The following is a 22,679-nucleotide window of genomic DNA, read 5'->3' as shown; positions in this document are numbered from 1 at the left end:
GTGTATTTTATCAGCAAAAATTGCAACTCCTGCTTTCTATTTATTTATTTATTTTTGCTCTCCAGTTGGTTGGTAAATTTTTCTCCATCCCTTTGTTTTGAGTCTTTGTATATCCTTGCATATGAGATGGGTCTGGATGTAGCATACCAATAGGTCTTGGCTTTTTTTGCCTGTCTGTGTCTTTGGATTGGGGGATTTAGTTAATTTAAATTTAGAATTAATAATAATATATGTGAGTTTGATATTACCATTTAATGTTAGCTGGCTGTTTTGCCCATTAGTTGATGTAAGTTCTTAATTATGTTGATGTTCTTTATTTTTTGGTATTTTTAGAAAGGCTGATACTGGTTGCTCCTTTCTATTTGTAATGGTTCTTTCAGAAGCTCTTGTAAAGCAGGCCTGGTGGTGATGAAATCTCTGAGTGCTTGCTTGTTCACAAAAGATTTTATTTTTCCTTCGCTTATGAAGCTTAGCTTGGCTGGATGTAAAATTCTGGGTTGAAAGCTCTTTTCTGTAAGGATGTTGAATATTGGCCCCCACTCTCTTCTAGCTTGTAGGGTTTCTGCTGAGAGATCTGCTGTGAGTCTGATAGGTTTCCCTTTATGGGTAACCTGACCTTTCTCTCTGGCTGCCCTCAGTATTTTCTCCTTCATTTCAACCCTGGTGAATCTGGCGATTATGTGCCTTGAGGTTGATCTTCTTGAGGAATATCTTTGTGGTGTTCTCTGTATTACCTGGAGTTGAATATTGTCCTGCCTTGCTAGGTTGGGAAAGTTTTCCTGAATAATATCCTGAAGTGTATTTTCCAGCTTGGATTGATTCTCTTCTTAAATTTTTATGGAAAGATAAAGGCACTAGAATAGCCAGATTGATTTTGAAAATCAAGAACGAAGTTGAAAAATTCAAACCTGTGATCAACATACAGCAACCAAGACAATGAAATGGACAATGAGAAAGAACAGGTCTTACAACAATAAAACAAAATAAAAAGTCCAGAAATGGACTTGCACATATATGACGCACTGATTTTTGACAAATATGCAAAGGCAACTCGAGAGAAAGTTGAATTTTTTAGCAAATGATGTTGGAACAACTGGGCATGAATATGGAAAAATCCAAACCAAACCAAACCAAAACTGTAACCTCACACCATACATGCAAATTAACTTAATACAAGCATTTAATGCTATGAGTTTCCTTTTAAGTACTTTGTATGGCAGCCCAGGGAACTAGCAGTGACTAAACGTAGTGACTGAATGTAGCAACATGTGCCTGCATGGGGCTATGGTTTGTCAAGGATACAATGCTGAAAGCATGTCAGTTCCCTGGGGATCCCGGACCAGCCTCCTGGCAGAGGGAACGCTGGTGCTATCCACCCTAGGACCTGAGGTGCCAGCCCAGGCTCCAGCGCCATGGCGAGGGGTGGGGAGGCAGGGAATGCTTGGCGTCTCCCAGACCTCAGAGACTTGCAGAGATGATATGCCCCAAAAGTGAACCTTCCTGTTCTTTAGCCGTCAACCAGGGCACATAGAAAATCATGTTATGTTGTGAGAGCTCTCTCTCTCTCTTCCCCCGCCCATTCTGTCTCCCTCTGTCTCTGTCTGTCTGTCTCTGTCTCTGTCTGTCTCTCTCATCCTCTGTCTTCTGTCTCTCTCTCCCGCCTCTGTATATTTCCCACTATCTGTCTTTCTCTCAGCTGTCTGTCTCCCTGTGTCTCTGTCTGTCTCTCTCATCCTCTGTCTCCTGTCTCTCTCTCTCTCTCCCTCTGTCTGCCTCCCTCTATCTCTCTCCTTCTCTTTCTCTCTCCCCCATGACCCTTGGTGAAAACAAAAACGTTTCATACTAGAACTCTGTCTTTATTCTGTTCTTCATTTTCAAATGTTGGTGCCAATAAAATAAGTGGACTTTATGGCCTGTCCTGGGTGGCCTTGCATCCCCTGAAAACTGGGAGTAGAGTCAGGGTGCTCCCTACCTTGGCTCCAGTGGCTGGGCCAAGCTGAGAGGAAACCATCTTGTTCCCTAACCACCAGGGAGAAGGCGGGTTTCCTTCCAGTTGTATTGGCTCCATCATTCATCTTTTCTATCTCAGACAATTTATCCTTGTCACATGCCATCAGTAAACATGGAGAAATTGTTTTCCCCATCTTTTCATCAACTGTTTTTTCAATTCATGCCCTCTGTGACTCACATCTGTTTCTATTGCAATGTTCTCCTGGCCTATGTCACCCTGCAGGGTAGGCTGGGCTCTCCCTTGGATCCTGGTGGCATGGGATGCCCTGTCAGGTGGCATCTGAGTTGCTGGTAAGGTCACTAGGACATTGTGGGATTTTTGCCTTTCCTCCATGTTAATGAATCCCACTGGTTTTTCTTTTACATTCTCACAGAAGCATCTTGTACAATCCTTTGCTCAACTAAGGGTCAAAGTTTCATGTTCCCCTCAGTGTTCATTCATTCATTCATTCATTCATTCATTCATTCAACAAACACCTACTCAAGGCAAGGTCCTAGGGTGGGCATAGAGAGGGCACACTCTCTTCCTCCGGAGGCCTTGTTCCACTGGGGTAGATGGACGGGCCCAGAGACACCTGCAGCTCCGTGTGGCAGGTACTGAGACAGTGTGAACAGACAGCTCCAAGCCTAGGAGACCACACCCCAGCACCACTTCTTGTGTTCCTGTCATCTTAGGAGCTGAGCTAAACCAGGAGCTGCCTGGACACTTCCATTTGGCTTTTGCTAAAACTTAAAAGGCATGGCTCAAACTGGAGGAGGAGGTGAGAGAAAGCAAAGCAATAATTGGCAGTAGAGTCCCAGAGGAGGCACTTTGTAAGATTCAGACTCCATTTCTTTAACCCTGTGTCATGGAAGCAGGGTTTGAATTTTAGAATGGAAAGCCCCCAGCACAATGCCATTGTCTGTATGTGAGCTTAGGTCATTCTGTTTTTATTCTGAGAAACAACTCATTTGAGTAGATCATCCAAATCCTCCCTGGCCCCCGGCCAGCCCTCATTCCTGATGCATCCTGAAGTCCACAGAATGCTGCATGGAGGCTGTGACTGGATAAGAAGCAGGAATCTCACTTGAATCTCACTCAGTGTGATGCGAAGGGCTAAATGCAGAACTGAAATGACAGCAGTGATGAAGGGAATCTTCATACTCCCAACATAGCATCACCACAGATGCACCTGGGTTCTCTGGAGGGCAGCAGAGATGCTGGTAGAGACAGGGAAGAGCATTGCTGGCTATGTGGGGAGCCTGTGGAAGGGTAGGGGCTGCTCCGCTTCACCCAGGGGAGTCCTTTGTCAGATTCACCCCATATTTATCAGGCTTTTGTTCGCCCCTGCCTCCTGCATCTCGCTTCTCCTGCCTCAAATCCTTCATGATGTTTTCTTTAAAATGAAGTTCTCTTAATGCGAAACACTTGGCCTTTTCCAGGAAAGTCTGTTTTGTTCTCTCTGGCAGATAGTTCAGCTGGGTATGAAATTCTAAGTTGATAGCTATGCCTTTTAAAAAATATTTTGAAGATATAATTTGCTGTCTGTTGACTTCTATTGTTTTCTGTGGAAATAACCATCTATGGTCTAATTGTTCTGCTTTAGAAATCTTAACTTCTCTCAGGTTGACTTCCAGATCTCTTGGATTTTGGAGTTCTGCAGCTCTACAAGTGATATGTCTAATTTCATTTCTATTTCTCTTCCTTTAGAATGTACTGTGATTCCTGAACCTGAAGATTCATGTTTTTCACTGTTATCAGGACAGTCTTGATAATCATTCCTTCAAACACTGCCCCTCGCTCACTCTCCATTCCCTCCTGTGGGTTGTTGGTTCTTACCTTTTATGTTTCCTGGTCTCTGGTTTTATAGCTATATGCGCTAAACTTGTGCAATTCCCCAGGTTCACCTTCCAATTTACTTCTTTTCAATTATGACAGGTCTGCTGTTCCACTCACCACTACATCTTACATTTTAATGACTTTTTTTTTTCATTTCTCCTACTATTTTTTTTTGGTATTTGACAACTTTGCCTGTTTTTCACAGTATCTTGATATTTTCTGTTCTCAATTCCAGTTCTATGCTATGAATAATTTTATAAACATGCTTATTTTAGCATAAGCATTTAATGCTATAAATATCTATTTAAGCATTTCTTCAGTTGCATCCCACAACTTTTGACATGTTGTACTTGTATTTTCATTTAATTAACCCTTTTCCATCTGCCCCAAGAAAACTTGCCAGTGGTACTTGTGGCTGTAGCACTTACCCAAGATGCCTTTGCCACAAAATATTTCACTTTTTATTTTCAAATCACTTGAATATATCGACTTTGGAAACTAAAGACATCATTCTATTTGTAGCATTCTGTTTTTAAAAGTGGTATTTCCATTTACAAATATAGTAATTCTTGCTCACTGAAAATATCAAATTCTAGAAAATGTAGCATTCCTGTGTGTGATGTTAACATCATGCTCAAACAGTTGTTGGCCAAAGATTTGTTCGATGAATCTGATTTTTCTGAAAAAGATAATTCTGATGATTCATATGATTCTGATGTTAGTTCTGTTTAATTCTAAGAACAGATTTCCTATTTTATTTTCACATTGGAAATCAGTCAGATTTACTTCTGCCTTAAAGAGAGTGTTTATGTAAAAGCAAATGAGCACTGGCAGTGAGCTGTACTTCCTTTTACTAAATGGAAAAAGGGTTAAACATTTTCAAATTTCCCTTGTGACTTCCTTGCACATTGAGTTATTGAGAAGTGTGTTGCACAATTTGCAAATATTTGGAGGATTTCCCCACATCACTTTCTATTATTGATTTCTGGTTTATCTCTGTTGTGTGCAGAGAACATACTTTGCATGACTTTCATTTCTTTAGACTTGTTGAAGTTTGTTTTGTGGTCAAAAATATGGTGGATGTTGGTGAATGTTCCAAGAGCATTTGTAAACATATGCTTTCTTCTGTTGCTGGGTGGATTGTGTTCTATAAAAGGTCAATTTGAGTAATTTGGCTGAAAATGTTGTTTTGGCCTTTTATGTCCTTATTTTTATATTTCTTTTATCAATTACTAAAAAAGAGTGCTGAAGTTTCCAAGTATAACTGTAGATTTGTCTGCTTTTCCTTTCATTTCTATCAGGGTTGACGTTATGCTTGTTTTGAAGCTCTGTGTGGAGTGCATAAATATTTGAAATTATCTTGTGTTTTCTTAAGAAACCAACCCTTTTAAAAATTATCTAGGTCTTCTTTTATCTTTGAAAATGTTGTTTTGAAGTCAATTTTGTCTGATAGTAACATAGCCACTTTAATTTTCTTTTTTCTTTTTTAAAACGTTTTCTAGAAAATTATTTTCTCCAAGTTTTTGTCCTTTCCTCAGGGCATATACTCCCTTTACTGGTTACTCCCTGCTAGGCCTGTAATGGACAGGGGATTTCTCACTTGTCCTTATCCAGCCTTACTCTCGGGCAACCTATGATGTTTCATCAGCACTGGGTCACTTCTCTCAGTAGCCAACGGTTGGTCTTGGGTGGTAGTTCTTGTCCTTTCCCATAATAACAGCTCTGTTAGTAATGGTGAAGGGTCCCGGTCCCAAGATAGTTTAACATCTTTCTTCTAGAGGCAGAAAAGTTTTGCTTTTACTCCTATCCCCAGAAGCCATAGATCTTTGCTTGTGTTCTGGGAATAATAGGGTTTGGTGCTCCTACCCAGCATGCTTTTGTAGATTCAGAGCTATTGAGAAAGTGGGAGAGGTCATCCGCCTGTCCCCACCTATGGGCATTCATCTCCTACATGCCTCTGTGGCCATGCTGTGCCCCAGTCCTTCCTGTGAGTATCTTAAAGAGACCTATGGAGAAGAGCTTGTGAGTGCAAGCCCTCTTGTGCCTGGGGCCCCTGGATTTTTCAAATGCACATGATATCCTACACTTGGCTATTAAAAGATTCAGTGGTTACTTCTTACCCACTTGTATGGTGGTGACCTGTTTTTCTCCTGCTTGGCCAAAAATGAGAAAGCTCACGTGTTTGTCTCTCTTTGGGTGGGCTTGCCTCTCTTTTGAATTTTGCCTACTTAACTACCCTGCTACTTGAATGTTCTTATGGGCTCAAAGAAAGCCATGGTTTTGTAGATGATCCCACTTATTATTAGGGTGAGAGTAGCATTTTTTTTTTTTTTTGAGATGGAGTCTCGCTCTTGTCACCCAGGCTGGAGTGCAGTGGCATGATCTCAGCTCATTGAGATCTCTGCCTAGGTTCAAGTGATTCTCCTGCCTCAGCCTCTCAAGTAGCTGGAATTACAGGCACCTGCTACTATGCCTGGCTAGAGAGTAACTTTTTTTTTTTTTTTTACAGCATTCTAAATGGAAGTAGAGAATCTGAAACACTTATGTCAAACTATCAGATTGTTCAATTTTCTGAAGTTCCTAAAGTCTAGTAATGCTATTATTTGGCCTGCCGCTTATTATCCATGGTGTATTGCTTCCCATAAGTTTGTGTTTTGACTTATAAGCTCACCTTTGGCAGAGCTATTGTCTGTGAAGATCCTGTGTAGCTGAAGTTAAGGGAATCCTTCTTCACATTAAGTTTGTACTTGCTTCTGCCAAGTGCCCTCTGACCCTCGGTGTCACCGAATGAGACTTCCTATCATGCTGGTTTCACAGGTTATCCATTTCAAAATACACAGAACTCGAAGTCCCCATGTGATGCAGGCTGACACAGACATATTTCCATTTCCTGTGCTGGTGGATGGTTTCTCATCTACACCATCCTTTTACTAAGGGTGTAGTCTTGTTAGCAGTCATAGCATTATCCAGGGATTTCATTTGGAACACTTTTCTTCCCTAGGCCTCATCTTCTACAAATAAACTCTAACAGCTAAATTTCTATGTTTCATAAGGGAAAATTACAGTTGAGGATTGTTCTGCAATTAGATCTGTAACTTACTGCTCTGGATTTTAATTCTCTCTTGGTTTTCTATCCCTGAAGATTCCTTTACTTTGCTGTCAGATCATAATAGACATTTAAAAATGTTTATTATGTTTTATCTAGAATTCGTAAAGATTTTCAAGTTATATAGTTTTCAACATTGGCAAACACAAATAAGTAAATTGTATCTTCTAAGTGCTTTGATTTGATTTCCATGCAACTAAAGACTATGGCAGCTGCCTAGGCCTGTGTCTCCCAATATTTCCTCAAAAAAAAATGACAAAGAAAAACAGGAAAGAGAAATAAGATTACACAAAAGTACACACTTAGGCATAACCTAACTATAAGATGCTCAAATATCAAAATAACAGTAAATAAAAAATAAGCAAATAAAAGTTGCAGTTATAGTGAAGAATCTCTGCTCCTGTCCTACATCCACTGTGTGCAAGGTTTATTGGTGAACAATTGCAGTTTGAGATAAAATAGCAAGGAAAAAAGTGAAATAGAAAAAGCCTCATATTGATCCTGAAAACTCTATCAGAATGAGCAAATCCAATATAAAACCAAAAATACTAAATATGTGTCCTGGTAGATCAGAGAAAGCCTACAGAGAAGGAACTTAAAGAGCACATGTGAATTCTATGTATCAGTCTTCAAAATACATAACACCTGGGAAACAGAAAAGACAAAAAAATAAGGAGTAGGCTCCCTTTAGAAATTGAATAATAAAGGACAAAAGTAGCAAAAGGGGAACATGTGTGGTCCTGTAAGATTAAAAAGAACCAAAAAATCGAGAATATACTTATTTTCCTAGTACCAAAGCAATAAAAATATTTACTAAAGCGCTTAAACAGAAACATAATAAAAGGTAGAAAAGACAAAACAAAACAAAACAACAACAACAAAAAAAACAAAAAAAATCCAAAAACCCAAGAAAATTTAATGAGATAAAGAAAGTAAAAAAATGTCAATGAGGAAATAATAGTGAAAATATAATATAGGCAAAGAAGAAATAACATCTGTATAATTGGTGTAATTGAAGACAACAGCAGCATTAACTATGGAATAGAACTAATATTTAAAATTATAATTAAGATAACTTTATGGGAAAAGAGTAGCTGAGTGTAATTTTGAAAGCATCCATTATGTATATGGGAAAATTAACACCAAGATGTATCCTAGTAAAAATATTTTATTTCAAAGATAAAACAACTAAAAAAACAAGGCAACAATGAAGCACAATTCTCTATCAACTCAATTAAAAAAAAAAGGGTAAACCATGGATTTTGTATCCATCTAAGTGTCCATCAAACATCAATTTAAACATACAAGAATCCAAAGTTGTGTGTCCATAGCACATTCTTCAGTAATCTGCTATAGGTTAAGCTTCATCAAATCAAAAGATAAGTGGACAACTTCAACAAGAACAGTGATGGTGAAGGTGGATACACACACACACATACACACACACACAACTCATAAACATATATGTAAATGGTTAAAACATAGGTGAGACTGGAAAACTAATATGCAAATGCTGTACGTATTAAAATAAAAGTGATAAAACTATCGGAGGTAATAAGGGAGATGAAGAGGAAAACAGAAACTCACTGATGTTGATGCCTAGTTGAATCAATTAGGCAATGATTAATAGTTCAAGTGCAGCATTAAAACTGACAAACCAGTGGCTGGGCATGGTGGCTCACGCCTGTAATCCCAGCACTTTGAGACGCCAAGGCGGGTGGATCCCTTGACATCAGGAGTTTGAGACCAGCCTGGCCAACATGGGGAAACCTAAAAACACAAAAATTAGCTGGCTGTGGTGGTGGGTGCCTGTAATGCTAGCTACTTGGGAAGCTGAGGCAGGGGAATTGATTGAACCCAGGAGGTGCAGGTTGCAGTGAGCTGAGATCATAACACTGCACTCCAGCCTGGGTGTCAGAGTGACAGTCCATCTCAACAATAACAACAACAACAAAAACTGACAATCCAGAAAGTGGAGCAAGGTAGCCAAATATTACCCTCCAGTGATTGACCCCAGCAGGAACATAAAATTGAACAGCTATGCATGCAAGAAAGTACTTTCACAAGAGCTGAAAAATCAGGTGAGTGATCATAGTATCTAGTTTTAGCATAATAACAAGAAAAAACATATCAAAGAAGATAGGACAGTCTAATATTGCCTACACCACCCCTGCCCCGACACCAAGCAGTGTAGTGCAGAGAGAGAATCTGTGTACTTCAGGGAGGAAAGGAAGTGAGTATGGGCCCTTGCATTGGAGCTCAGTGCTGGCCTTACCACAGTAGAACACAGCACCTGGGAGAATTCTGTGATCCTTGATTCCAGGTCAGTGTGCACAGAGGGAGCATTCAGACCCACCCCAGGCCGGAGGGGAATCACCGTGCTGGATGAACCTGAGCCCTGCCCTGCTTCATCACTGGCTAGCTAAAGTGGCCATAGGTCCCAAATAAATTTCAGTGCCAGTGGAGCTGTAGTGACCACAGTCCTTGGGTGAACCCTGTGGTGCTGCACTGGTCTGGGAGGCAGGAGGCTTGGGATACAACCAGTTTAACACCAGATGCAGAGGCCATAGGAGTGCCCACATCACGACCCTCCCAACTCCAGGCACTGTAGCTTAGAGAGAGATTCCTTCTGGGGAGAAGGAGAGAAAAGAGCACAGGGGCTTTTGCATTGGAACCTTGCATAAACCCTGCCACAGCAAAACCACACTGGGAAGAACCCTGAAGCTCCTGAGTCCAGGCTATTGCTTCCAGACAGCATTTCTAGACTCACGCCAGTTTGAAGAGAATCTACCACCCTGGTATGATGGTCTGGAGTCCTGGCTGGCTTCATCAATGGCTGACTAAAGTGACCTTGAGCCTTGACCAAACATCAATGGCAGTTAGGCAGTAGCAACTGCAGGCCTTGGATGAGCTCTGGCACTGAGCTTGTCTGGGCAGCCATGGAGCTTTGGGTGAGACCCAGCATGGTGCCAGCAGTGGTGGCCATGAGAGTGCCTGTATCACTTCTTTTCCAACTCCAGGCAGCTCAGCGTGGAGAGAGACTCCTTCTGCTAGGGGGAAACAGAGGAAAGTGACTGAGGGACTTTGTTTGGGAGCCAGAGAACACTCCCTGATTTTCCCCAAATGCATCAGATGTGGGTATCTAGGAGGTTGCAAGAGACTTGCAGTGTAGCTGGAATTAGGATGCTCTCTAGTGCAAAAATGTCTGCAGTGACCACAGGATTAGGGAACTCAAGCGTCAGTCAGTCTCCTTTGGATTAATGAAAGGTCGTCTGAAGTATGGGTACAAACAGCTCATGTGATGACTGGAATAAATAACTCTTCAACAACCAGGCACCAATGAATATTTACAAAGGTCAAGAACATTTAGAAAAATATGACTCTATCAAATAGATGAAATAAGGCACCAGTAGCCAACCCTAGAGATATAAAGATGTGTAACTTTAAGACAGAGAATTAAAAAAAAAAAAGTAGCTATTTTGAGGAAAACTTCAGTAAGACACAGAAAAGGCTGGGCATGGTGGTTCACACCTGTAATCCCAGCACTTTGAGAGACCAAGGCAGATGGATCGCTTGACATCAAGAGTCCAGCCCAGCCTGGCCAACATGGTGAAATACCATCTCCACTAAAAATACAAAAATTATCTGGGCATGCTGGCATGTGCCTGTAATACCAGCTACTTGGGAGGCTGATGCAGGAGAATTGCTTGAACCTGGGAGGCAGAGGTTGCAGTGAGTAGAGACTGTGCCATTGCACTACAGTCTGAGTGACCGAGTAAGACTCTGTCTCAAAAAAAAAAAAAAAAAAAAAAAAAAAGACACAGAAAAGCCATTCAGAAATTTATCAGATTAATTTAACACAAGATTGAGATAATAATAAATAATTAAATCCTGGAGCTGAAAAACATAATTAAAAACTGAAAAATTCATCAGAGTGCCTCAATAGCAGAATTGATCAGACAGAAGAATTGGGCTTGAAAACAGGCTGATATAGTTTGAATGTTTGTCCCCTCCAAATCTCATGTTGAAATGTGATCCCCAGTGTTGGAGATGGGGCCTACTTGGAGGTATTTGGGTCACGAGGGTGGATCTCTCATAAATGGCTTGGTGCCTTCCCGTTAACGAGTTCTTGTTCTTTTAGTTCACGGAGGAGCTGGTTGTTCAAGAGTGCGGAACTCCTTCCATCACTCCCTCTTGCTCCCTCTCTGATCACGTGACACACTGGCTCACCTTGCCTTCTGCCATGAGGAAAAACTCCCTCAGACCCCCAGCAGAGACAAATGCTGGCACCATTACTTCCTGTGCATAACTGTGAGCCAAATAATTCTCTTTTCTTTCTAAATTACCCAGCCTCAAGTATCCCTTTGTGGCAACACAAAAGGGACTAATAGTTAAGCCATTAAAAAATATACAGTCAGAGGGGAAAAATGAATAAAAAAGAATGAAGAACTCTTATAAGATCAAGAAAGGACAAATCCAGGAGTCCTGGCCTTAAGGAAGGAGTAGAGAAAAAGACAAGGGTAGAAAGTCTATTCAAATAAGTGATAACAGAGAACTTTCCAAACCTAGAGAAAGATAGGAAGACCAAAGAACAAGAAGATCAAAGATCACCAAGAATATGCAACCCAAGTAAAACTATCCCAATTTATCTAATAATCAAGCTCTCAAATGTAAAGGACAAAGAAAAGATTATAAAAGAAGCAAGATAAAATAATCAAATAACATCTAAAGAAGCTTGGATACGTCTGGCAGCAGAATTCTCAGTGGAAACTTTATAGACCAGGAGGAAGTTGGATGACATATTTAAAGGGCTAATGGAAAAAAAAAAACTCTTCCAACCTAAGAATGCTTTACTCAACAAAGCTATGCTTCAAGCCTGAGAAAGAAACTTTCCCAGACAAACAAAAGCCAGATAATTCATGCCAACCAGAGGTGTCTTACAAGAAAGCCTGAAAGGAAGTCTTTAGTCTGAAAGAAAATGTTGCTAATGTGCAACAAGAAATAATCTGAATGTATAAAACTCAATGGTAAAAGTCAGCAGACAGAAAAATTCAGAACACTCTAATACTGTAATTGTGGTGTGCAAACCACTCATCTCTTTAGTATAAGTAGGAAAAGACAAATCTATTAAAGAATAGTAACAATTTTTAAAGAGATAGGCAAAACAAAAAGACTTACATTGAGACAACAAAAGGTAAAAATATAGGAGGAAATAAGGTGTAGGGATTTTTAGTTTGTTCTTTGCTTGTTTATTTTCTTTGTGATCAAAGTTAATTTGTTATTAGTTTAAAATAACTTGTTATAGGATGTGTTTTTTAAGTCTCATAGTAAACACAAAGCAGAAATCGGTAATAAATACACTAAAAACAGACACATAGACCACATAGACAGAATAGAGAATCTATAAGTAAATCTATGCATTTATAGCCAATTCATTTTTGACAAAGGCACTAAGAACATACATTTGAAAAAGGAGAATCTGCTTAATAAATGGTTCTGGGAGAACTGAATATTCATATGCAGAAGAATGAAACTTGACCCTTACCTCTCACCATATACAAAAACCAACTCAAAATGGATTAAATACTTAAATGTAAGACCTGAAACTATGAAAACATTAGAAGTAAACTTAGGAAAACACTTTAGAACATTTGGGCAAATATTTTTGAGTAAGATCTTAAAAGCACAGGCAACAAAAGCAAAAATAGACAATTAGGATTACATCTAGCTAAAAAGCTCCTACACAACTAATGAAACAATCAACAAGGTGAAGAGACAACTTAAAGAATGGGAGAAAATATTCGCAAACTATCCATCTGACAAGAAATTAATAACCAGAATATATAAGGAGCTCAAACAACCCTATAGAAAAAAAAATCTAATTTAAAAACGGGCAAAAGATCTGAACTGACATTCTCAAAAGAAGCCATACAGTGGCCCATAGGTATGTGAAAAGCATTCATCACCAGGGAAATGAAAATCAAAACCACAATGAGATATCATCTCATCCCAGTTAAAATAACTTTTTTTGAAAACACAGGCAACATCAGATTCTGGTAAGAATGAAGAACAAGAGGGAATCCTTGTGCATTCTTGGTGGGAGTGTAAACTAGTTCAGTCGCTATGGAAAATCGTATGGAGGTTCCTCAACAACTAAAAACAAATCTACCATATGATCTAGCAAGCCCACTGATGTGTTGGGTATATTTCTAAAAGAAAGCAAATCAGTACATCAAAGAAATCTTTACACTCTCATGGCCATTGCAATACGATTTACAATAGACAAAACATGGTATCAACCTAAGTGTCCATCAGTGGATAAATGAATAAAGAAACCATGGCACACATACACATGGAATACTATTCAGCCATAAAAATAATAAAATCATGTCAATTGCGGCAACATAGGTGGAACTAGAGGACATTAGGTTAAGCGAAAGGCACAGAGCCTAATAGCACATGCTCTCACTCACATGTTGGAGCTAAAAAAATTGATCTTATGGAGGTAGAGATAGAATGGTGGTTACCAGAGAATGGGAAAGTAAAAGAGGAGAAGGAAATAGAGATTGGTTAAGGGGAACAAAAACACAGTTACATAGAAGAAATAAGTTCTAGTGTTTAGCAGCACAGTAGGGCAATTACAGTTAACAACATTTTATTGTACATTTCAAAATTACTGGAAGAGAATATGTGGAATGTTCTCAACACAAATAAATGATAAATGATTGAGGTGTGAACATCTCAGTTGCCCATATTTGATCATTACACATTGTATGCATGTAGCAAAATATTAAGTGTACCCTGTAAATATGTGCAACTATTATATACAAATTAAAAACTGAAAAACCAGATAGTACATGATATAATAAGAAAAAAAGGGAATTAGGGACATTTAAATGTTGTAAGTACAAAGGTAATTACTAGAACAAAAATATAAACTTTCTTAAATACCCAAAGTATTTTTTATAATTTAAAGAACAGGAATATTTACCTCCTAAAAATATAGCAAATGTAACACAATCCACATAATTTTATATTTTCACAAAGTCATGATGAATTATCCATCACATCAATAATGTAATGGTGTGTCCTGTGTCTCTTCAAAACCCTGCATTCCGTTATTTTGGGTGTATGCCCAGAAATGTAATTGCTGGGTCATACAGTAATTTTATTTTTTGTCTTCTGCAGTGGCTGCACCATTTTACAATCCTACCAACAGTGCACAAGAATTCCCATTTCTCTGCATCCTCTTCAGTACTTGCTATTGTTTTAATAGTCTGAATTTGACTACTCAGGTGCCTCACGTAAGTGGAATCACACAGTATTTGTCCTTCTGTGATTGGTTTATTTCACTTAGCATAATATCTTCAAGGTTCATCCCTGTTTTACCATGTGTCAGAATTTTCTTTTTAAGGCCAAGTAATTTGCAAATTATATATATGATGAGAGATTAATATTCAGAATATATAAAAACTCCTAAAACCCAACAACAGACAATGTTTATAATTTAAAGAACAAGGAATATTTGCCTTCTAAAGAAACATAGCAAATGTAACACAATCCACATAATTTTATGATATTTTGACAAAGTTGTGATGAATTATCAGTCACATCCATAATGTAAATGGGCTTAACTCACCCATTAATGTTGCCCATCCTAATGGGTGTGAGGTAATATTTCATTGTAGTTTTGATTTGTATTTCCCTAATGATTGGTGATGGTGAACCTCTTTTCATGTGTTTATTGGCCATGTAAATCTTCTTGGAAGAAATCTCTATTCAAATCCTTTGCTAATTTTTAGATAGAGTTATTTGTTGTTGTGTTTTAGGAGTTTTTAAAACATATTCTCAATATTAATCTCTTATTATATATGTAATTTGCAAATTACTTGGCCTTAAAAAGAGATAAAATTCTGACATATTCTAGGACAGGGATGAATCTTGAAGACATTATGATAAGTGAAATAAGCCAATCACAGAAAGACAAATACTGTGTGATCCCACTTATATGAGGCACCTGGATAGTCAAATTCATAGAAACGGAAAGTAGAATGGTGGCTGCCAGAGCCTGGAGGGAGGCAGAAAGGGGAGTTATTGGTTAATGGTACAGAGTTTCAATTTGAGATGATAGAAAGAATTCTGGAGACAGATGGTGGTGATGGTTGTACAACATACGAATGTGTTTAACATCATGGAACTGTGCAGTTAAAAATGTTTACTGTGGCAAATTCTGTTAAGCGTATTTTAGCACAATTTAAAAAATGAAGAAAAAAGGAAATGAATAAAAATAAAAGTTTAAATTGTAAGCTAAAAAAACAAAGAATGGACAAAATATATCTTATTATTTAACATGAAGGCCTAGAGATAGTGGTCCTTATGGCAAAGAAAGTAAAATCCAATCCTCAAAGCATTAACATGACAAGTATGTTTTTAATACTAAAAGTTTGAACTCACAATGAAGATATAATATTGATAAAAATCTATGTACCAAATAACACAGGAAATTCATAAAGCAAAAACTACAGAAAATGCAAGGGGACACAGGAAGAAAAACATTTGTAATAGAGAATTTATACACTATTCTTAACAAAGGGCGATCGAATAGGTGAAAAATGTAAGAGAAGACCTAAACAACACCATCAATAAGGTGGCTATTATTAACACACACCAGACTCCTGTTAAATCTTGACACTGGAGAATACACCTGTTTCTCAAGTGCTTATGGAACTTTCACAAAAATTGAGTATATTTATATAATCATGAGCAACTTTGGAAAGCAGAACTATTACAAATAGTACTTTCTGATCACAGGGCAATAAAACTAGAAATTATTATGAAAAACAAAGACAAAATGCTCTCCCACCTGGGAACTGGAAAATTTTGGGTTAAAAGGGAAATAGAAACTAAAATGACAGAATTTCTGGAAAATAATAATGAAAACACTATACATGAGAATCTATGGAATACATTTAAAGAAGTGTAGTATTAAACATTATCGGTAAAAAAAAAAAAGAATTATTCAAGTCTAAAACTAGAAAAAGAGCAAGAAAGTGAACTATAAGAGAAAATAAAGAAGGTAATAGTCACAAAGGCAGAAATTAATGAGGTAAAGAAGAGAATACAATGGAGCTAATTAGTATATCAAAACCCTGGATTTTATCCTAAAATCCATATGGAACCAAAAAAGAACCTGCATAGCCAAAGAAAACTAAGCAAAAAGAACAAATCCGGAGGCATCACATTATCTGACTTTAAACTATACTATAAGGCTGTAGTCATCAAAACAGCATGGTACTAGTGTAAAAACAGGCACATAGACCAACAGAACAGAATAGAGAACCCAGAAATAAAGCCAAATACTTATAGCCAACTGATCTTCAATAAAGCAAACAAAAACATAAAGTGGAGAAAGGACACCCTATTCAACAAATGGTGCTGGGATAATTGGCAAACCACATGTAGAAGAATGAAATTGGATCCTCATCCCTCACTTTATACAAAAATCAACTCGAGATGGATCGAGGACTTAAATCTAAGACCTGAAACCATAAAAATTTTAGAAGATAATATTGGAAAAAACCTTCTAGACGTTGGCTTAGGCAAAGACTTTATGACCACGAACCCAAATCCAAATGCAACAAAAACAGAGAGAGATGGGACTTAATGAAACTAAAAACTACTGCACAGCAAAAGAAATAATCAGCAGAGTTAACAGACAACCCACAGAATGGGAGAAAATCTTCACAATCTATACATCAGGCAAAGGACTAATATCCAGAATCTACAAGGAAAAAATCAGTGAGAAAAAAAAAAATCCCATCAAAAAGTAGGCTAAGGACATTAATAGTCAATTCTCAAAAGAAGATATACAAACAGCCAACAAACATTTGAAAAAATGCTGAACATCACTAATCAGGGAAATGCAAATCAAAACCACAGTGCTATACCACCTCACTCCTGCAAGAGTGGCCATAATAAAAAAATGAAAAAAAATAGATGTCGATGTGGATGTGGTGAAAAGGGAACACTTCTACACTGCTGGTGGGAATGTAAAGTAGTACAACCACTATGAAAAACAGTGTGGAGATTACTTAAAAAACTAAAAGTAGGACTACCATTTGATCCAGCAATTCCACTACTGTGTATCTACCCAGAGGAAAATAAGTTATTATATGAAAAAGATACTTGCACATGCATGCTTATCACAGCACAATTTGCAGTTGCAAAGATATGGAATCAGCCCAAAAGCCCATAAATCAATGAGTGGATAAAGAAATTGTGGTATGTGTATGCCATGAATTACTACTCAGCTATAAAAAGAAATGAAATAACGGCATTCACAGTAACCTGGATGGAACTAGAGACCATTATTCTAAGTGTAGTAACTCAGGAATGGAAAACCAAACATTGTATGTTCTCACTCATAAGTGGGAGCTAAGCTAGAGGATTCAAAGGCATAAGAATGACACAATGGACTTTGGGAACTTGGGGGGAAGGGTGGGAGGGGAGTTAGGGATAAAAGACTATAAATTGGTTACAGTGTATACTGTTCCAGTGATGGGTATGCCAAAATATAAGAAATCACAACTTAAGAACTTATTTATGTAACCAAACACCCCCTTTCCCCCCAAACCTATGGAAATTAAAAAACTCTGGATTTCAGAAAAAATAATAAACTAGACAGATCACTGGCTTACTTGATCAAGAAGAAAATGATTAAGCATAAACTTACAAAACAAGAAATCATGAAGGGAAAATAACGGAAACAAGAATATTTTTTAAAATCAGGAGATGATTTAAAGACCTCTATGCAAATACATTTGAAAACCTAGAAGAAATAGATAACTTTCTAAAAAAATTTAGATGGCTAAATTGACCCCACTGATTAAGAAACCTAAATGAATCACTTTTCCAAGAAGAAATAAAGTTATTAAGGACTACCCCAGAAAAAGCACCAGGAAGAGATGGTTTTACAGAGTATTTCTCATATATTTTAAAAGACCAAATGCTTCTGATGCTCTATAAGAACCTAAAAAGAAAGAAAATAATTTTCTAACTTTTTATTATACATTTTTTATTATAACATCGTTATTTCAGCCTGATAAAGAGAGGTTAAACAAACCCACCAGAGACTAATGTCATTTGTGTATTTGGATGCAAAAATATGAAATAAAATATTGGGAAGTTAAATCCAATAGCATTCTAAGAATATAATCAACATGACCAAATGGAATTTATTTTAGAAATGCAAGGTTTGTTCAGTGTTAGGAAACTCATTAATATCATTCACTTTATTACATAGATCTAAAGAAAAAAAACGATTGGTTCCAAAAATGAGGAAAAAGACTTTGACAAAATGTTCAATCATTGATGGATGCTTTCCTTACATGTTAAAATACGTATGCCTCTGTTCCAAAGCCAGAATCTTACTTGCTGGATAAACACTATAGGCATTTCTATGAAGGCTATGAACAAGGCAAGAATGCCCACTCACTCCACTACTGTTCTATTAAACATCATCCTGGATATATCAGTCAATGGAATTAGGCAAGAGACATCAATGAGATGCATAAAAATTGGTAAAGAAGAAGAAAGGCATTTCTATTGAACAGATGATTATATGGCATATCTGGAAAAACCTAGGTAATCAATGATAAAGCTAACTCAAGCAAGGAAAGACTTCAGTAAGTAGGATAAAAAAATTAACCGACAGAAATCAAGGCATTCATATTAAAAAAACCAGTAAAGTACATAGTGATAGATAAAAATCTTGCTTCTAATGGCAAGAAAGTAGACTGAATACTTAGAAATAAGCTTATCGTGACAGTATAACACCTATACAAGGAAGACTTAAAAATATTCCTAAAAGTTAGAAAATGACATTGAGCAAATGGAAAGACATTACTTATTCTTAGATAAACCGTTCAACATTGTAAAAATTCCAGTTATTTTCTAAATTACTTTACAAATGTAATGCAGTCCCAATAAAAATATAATCAAACTCAAGGAAAAGAAATTAGACATGTTACCAAAACTATAATCAGGGAAACATGGAAAAAGAAAAGCTAAAATGAAGAACTAAGAGAGGGAAATGTGTCTTAGTGGTTAAAATACAGTCTGAATAGCACACTGTGGTGCTGGCCCCTTAGTAGGGGACCGTGCTGCATGGCCCAGACGAGATAGTCACACACAGGAAAACTCAGTGTGTAATACGTGTGGCTTTGCAAACCATGGGCAAAGATGGGCCTTTAAAACATGGTTCAGGGATAACTGGGTAGCCATTCATAAAAAGATAAAATTGGGAACACCTCACACCATGCTCAGGGATAAACTCCAAATGGAGCCGTGATTTGACATAGCAGATGAAGTCCTGTAAGTACTGGAGGAAAACAAATTCCTCTTTAGCCTCAGTGTGGAGAAACACTTTCTAACTCAGATTCAAAGCTAAAGGCAGTCAGAAATGGATAATTTTGTCTATATAAAAACTGACTTTTTTTGCATGAAAAATTATAAACGTAGTCAAAAGTCAACTAATAAGTTCCAACAATCATCTATCTATCCGTGTATCAATCTATCAATCAGTCTGTCATCTCTATATCAATCATGTATCTCAAAGTTTTAATGTTCTTAAAATATAAACAGCTTTGAGAAATTGAGGCAAAAAAAAAACCAAAACCCTAAAGGAAAATGGGAAAATGTAATAAATGCAACATTTACAAAAGTGATATAAAAATGGCTCTTAAACATAGGAAAGTTTCAAACTCACTCATACTGAGACAGTTACAAATAAAAGCGGTAAGACAAATACCGCTTCTCATCATGACGAGGTTGTTGGAAACCTAATGGTGTAACAAGGCATTGTGGCGAGGCTGGAGGGAGACAGTCACTCACACACTTCTGCCTCCGTCTCTCCTGTGGAGCTCTCAGCATGGGCAGGGCACGTTTACCTTTGCTGGAAACTCTCCTCACTCTCAGGAGACACCTGTGGCCCGTGATAATTCTCAGAATGAGCACCATGGAGATTCGCATTAGCACTGGTTTCTTCAATGGTGAATATGGGGAAAATGTTCTTGATTACACAGTTATAAGCATTTTGGTCATTTATTTAAAAAAATGCTAAGTTGAAATGCTAATATCATTTTCAAGTTTTATTTGAAAATATGTTTTGGAAACTCAATATGTGAACACAGAGCCAGGCCTCATCTGACTATTAAAACTACATATTCACTCCTCCACACGTCCTTTGACCCAACCTCCCAATACTAAGAATTGACCCTGGAGATAATTATCCCTCGAGATAATTTCCAACAGTTTGAAAACACCTGTGATCAGGCTGCTCACCGCAGCTGTGTTTGAAATGGCAAAATGCTGCAAACAACAGAAAAGACATACAAAAGATCATGGCTACAAAACTGGGATAGGAAGAAAGGAGGGTGAGCAGAAAGGGAAGCTTTGCATGGATCTGTGATTTGCAGGGATGCGTTTCCTAGCTCTGTCTGTGGAGAGGGCCCAGAAGGAATGCTGTACCATTGAACTTACTGAGCACTCAGTTCTTGGCTCACAATCAGTAATGGTGTTAGTGTTTTATAACCCACAGACTACGGTAAATCCCCAGGAGCCCATGTAGACAGTAATAAACAACTGAATACATAAACCAACAGGGGAGTGGAGGCAGCACTTACTTAAAACGGAATCCCAATTAATAAATGGAGACACAATGGCAGAAAGAGAAAATCACCAGTTGGCAAACACCACGCTAACCATAAGGCAGACAAATTAGGTATTCATGTTAATTTTAAATAGAATATTATTCTTATTTAAGCCTTGAAAAAACTAGTTCAATCCTTCCCAGCTCCAGATTCTGTCTTAGTCGGGGGACTGTTTGGGGTAATGGATGCAGATTCCTGGGCCCCTGCAGAAATGCTTTGCTCCTGGCACACCATCAGACTGTGGATCTGTGAGCTGGTCCTGTGTATGGGGAAGACCACAGATGTCCTACATGTGTGTCCTTGATATGGCTTGGCTCTGTATCCCCAACCAAATCTCATGTCAAAATGTAACCCCAGTGTTGGGGGAGGAACCTGGTGGGGGATGATCAGATCATGGGGATAGATTTCCCGCTTGCTGTTCTCACGACAGTGAGTTCTCATGAAGTCTGGTTGTTTGTAAGTGGGTAACACCTCCCTCTTCACTCTCTCTCTCCTGTCTCCATGTGAAGATGTGCATGCTCCCCTGTGCTCTTCTGACGTGATTCTAAGTTTCCTGAGGCCTCCCAGCCATGCCTCCTGCACAGCCTGCAGAACCACGAACCAATGACACCTGTTTTCTTTCTAAGTTACTCAGCCTCTGGTAGTTTGTTATAGCAGCGTGAGAACGGACTTACACACCTGGTCATATACATGTGCCCTTTCTGGTTTTGAACCTCCAGGGTAAAGAGGATGTGTTTCACCACCCCCCTCCCCGTGGGGTCCAAGCATCTTATCCTCAGGGCCTTTGCGTACTGATTTTTTCCCCGCAGACTCATCTGTTGGACAGAGGCTTTTCCCCACTTCTGGGGGAAACCCCAGGGGGCACTCTGGCTCTCTCTGCACCTGTTCTGGGAAGGAGAAGTGACTTGGCTGAAGCTTTGGGAGAAGGGGCCAGGCATTGTGGCAGCACCTGCCTTCCTGTCCTGGCATCTGCTTGCCCCTGAGACATTTCTGCTGTGCTTCCCTGAGCTGTGGTTTTTCCAGGGTCAGCCCCATGGCAGCAGGTAGGGGTGCTGGGGGTCCCTCAATCCCAACAGAGACTGGGAGATCTGCCCAACCTGGGGAAGCAGGCACGTTCTCCCACCAAAGATTTATCCTCCGCCAAGGAGATGTTTCTGCCTGGGTCTGCCTGACTCCTGCCTCTCCTGTTACAGCTGGACTTGGGCAGGGGTAATTGCTGGGTTGCATTTACCGTCATTGGAAATTTTGTCCTCAGTGCCAGAAGAAAATTGCAGATTCTCTAATAATTCATGATAATTCTCAGAACCACCCGCTTGATAATTCTCATCAATACCAGCATCTTCAATGAAGAACATGAAAAAAAATGGGGAAAAGTTTTCTTGATTACACACATATGAACATTTTTGGCCCATGCTTTGTTTTACAGTGTAGGGATGGGATGCTAAATTGGTTTGCAAGCTCTATTTGGAAATGTGCGTTGGCAAGTTAACGTGTAAACAGAGTCAGGCATTCCCTGACCCCCTTGAACCAGTGGTGTGGGCTTTGGCAGATGGCGGGTAAACCAGTTCTGGGAACTAGAATTTACATCTGGATGCAAGATTTCAAAAGAGTGCTGAACTTTCCTGCTGCTGAATGCATTTTCAGGCACTGAGTGGGGATTTCTGATACACAGTTGTCTCCTGGGCAACTGCTGATTTAATACACTGTCTTGGTTTTAAATGAGCTGTCCTATTTACTTGCATATGTCTTTGACCACGTGAAGCTGCACTTGGGGAAAGCGCATTGTTTGTGTTTGTTCGTGACTCACTGTGTGGCGCTGGGCAAGTCATTTGCCAGACCTTGGTTTTACCTTCTGTCAAATGGGGTCATGAGAACTGCCCTGCTCTCTCAGTGCGTGCTGAACTGTAAAGTGCTGGTTAGAGCAGATTCTCATGTTCCTGTGCCCTGCGTTCCTGCCGTGGCTCCCGAGGGCGAGAACATGCCTGAACACGCTCTCCAGAGATCCCAGAGTAAAGGGAATCATCCCTGCCAGTCT

At 38.8% G+C, this 22,679-nt stretch overlaps 1 protein-coding gene across 1 annotated transcript in view; it reads right to left on the bottom strand.

The window, feature by feature from the left end:
* The window catches only part of SPACA7 (sperm acrosome associated 7), a 51,099-nt gene that overhangs the window by 9,259 nt on the left and 19,161 nt on the right, over window positions 1-22,679 (bottom strand). The window contains exons 4-6 of the mRNA XM_032246366.1: window positions 21,876-21,983; window positions 19,896-19,976; window positions 15,628-15,639 (exon numbers count right to left, since the gene is read on the bottom strand). Coding sequence (XP_032102257.1) covers window positions 15,628-15,639; window positions 19,896-19,976; window positions 21,876-21,983 — 201 coding nt within the window. The remainder of the gene's footprint in view (window positions 1-15,627; window positions 15,640-19,895; window positions 19,977-21,875; window positions 21,984-22,679) is intronic.

This window comes from Sapajus apella, unplaced genomic scaffold (assembly GCF_009761245.1).
Source record: "Sapajus apella isolate SASKATOON/1434 unplaced genomic scaffold, GSC_monkey_1.0 scaffold60, whole genome shotgun sequence".
NCBI lineage: Eukaryota > Metazoa > Chordata > Mammalia > Primates > Cebidae > Sapajus > Sapajus apella.
The sequence above is the reverse complement of the archived record's forward strand: the minus strand, read 5'-3'. Positions and strand labels throughout refer to the sequence as shown.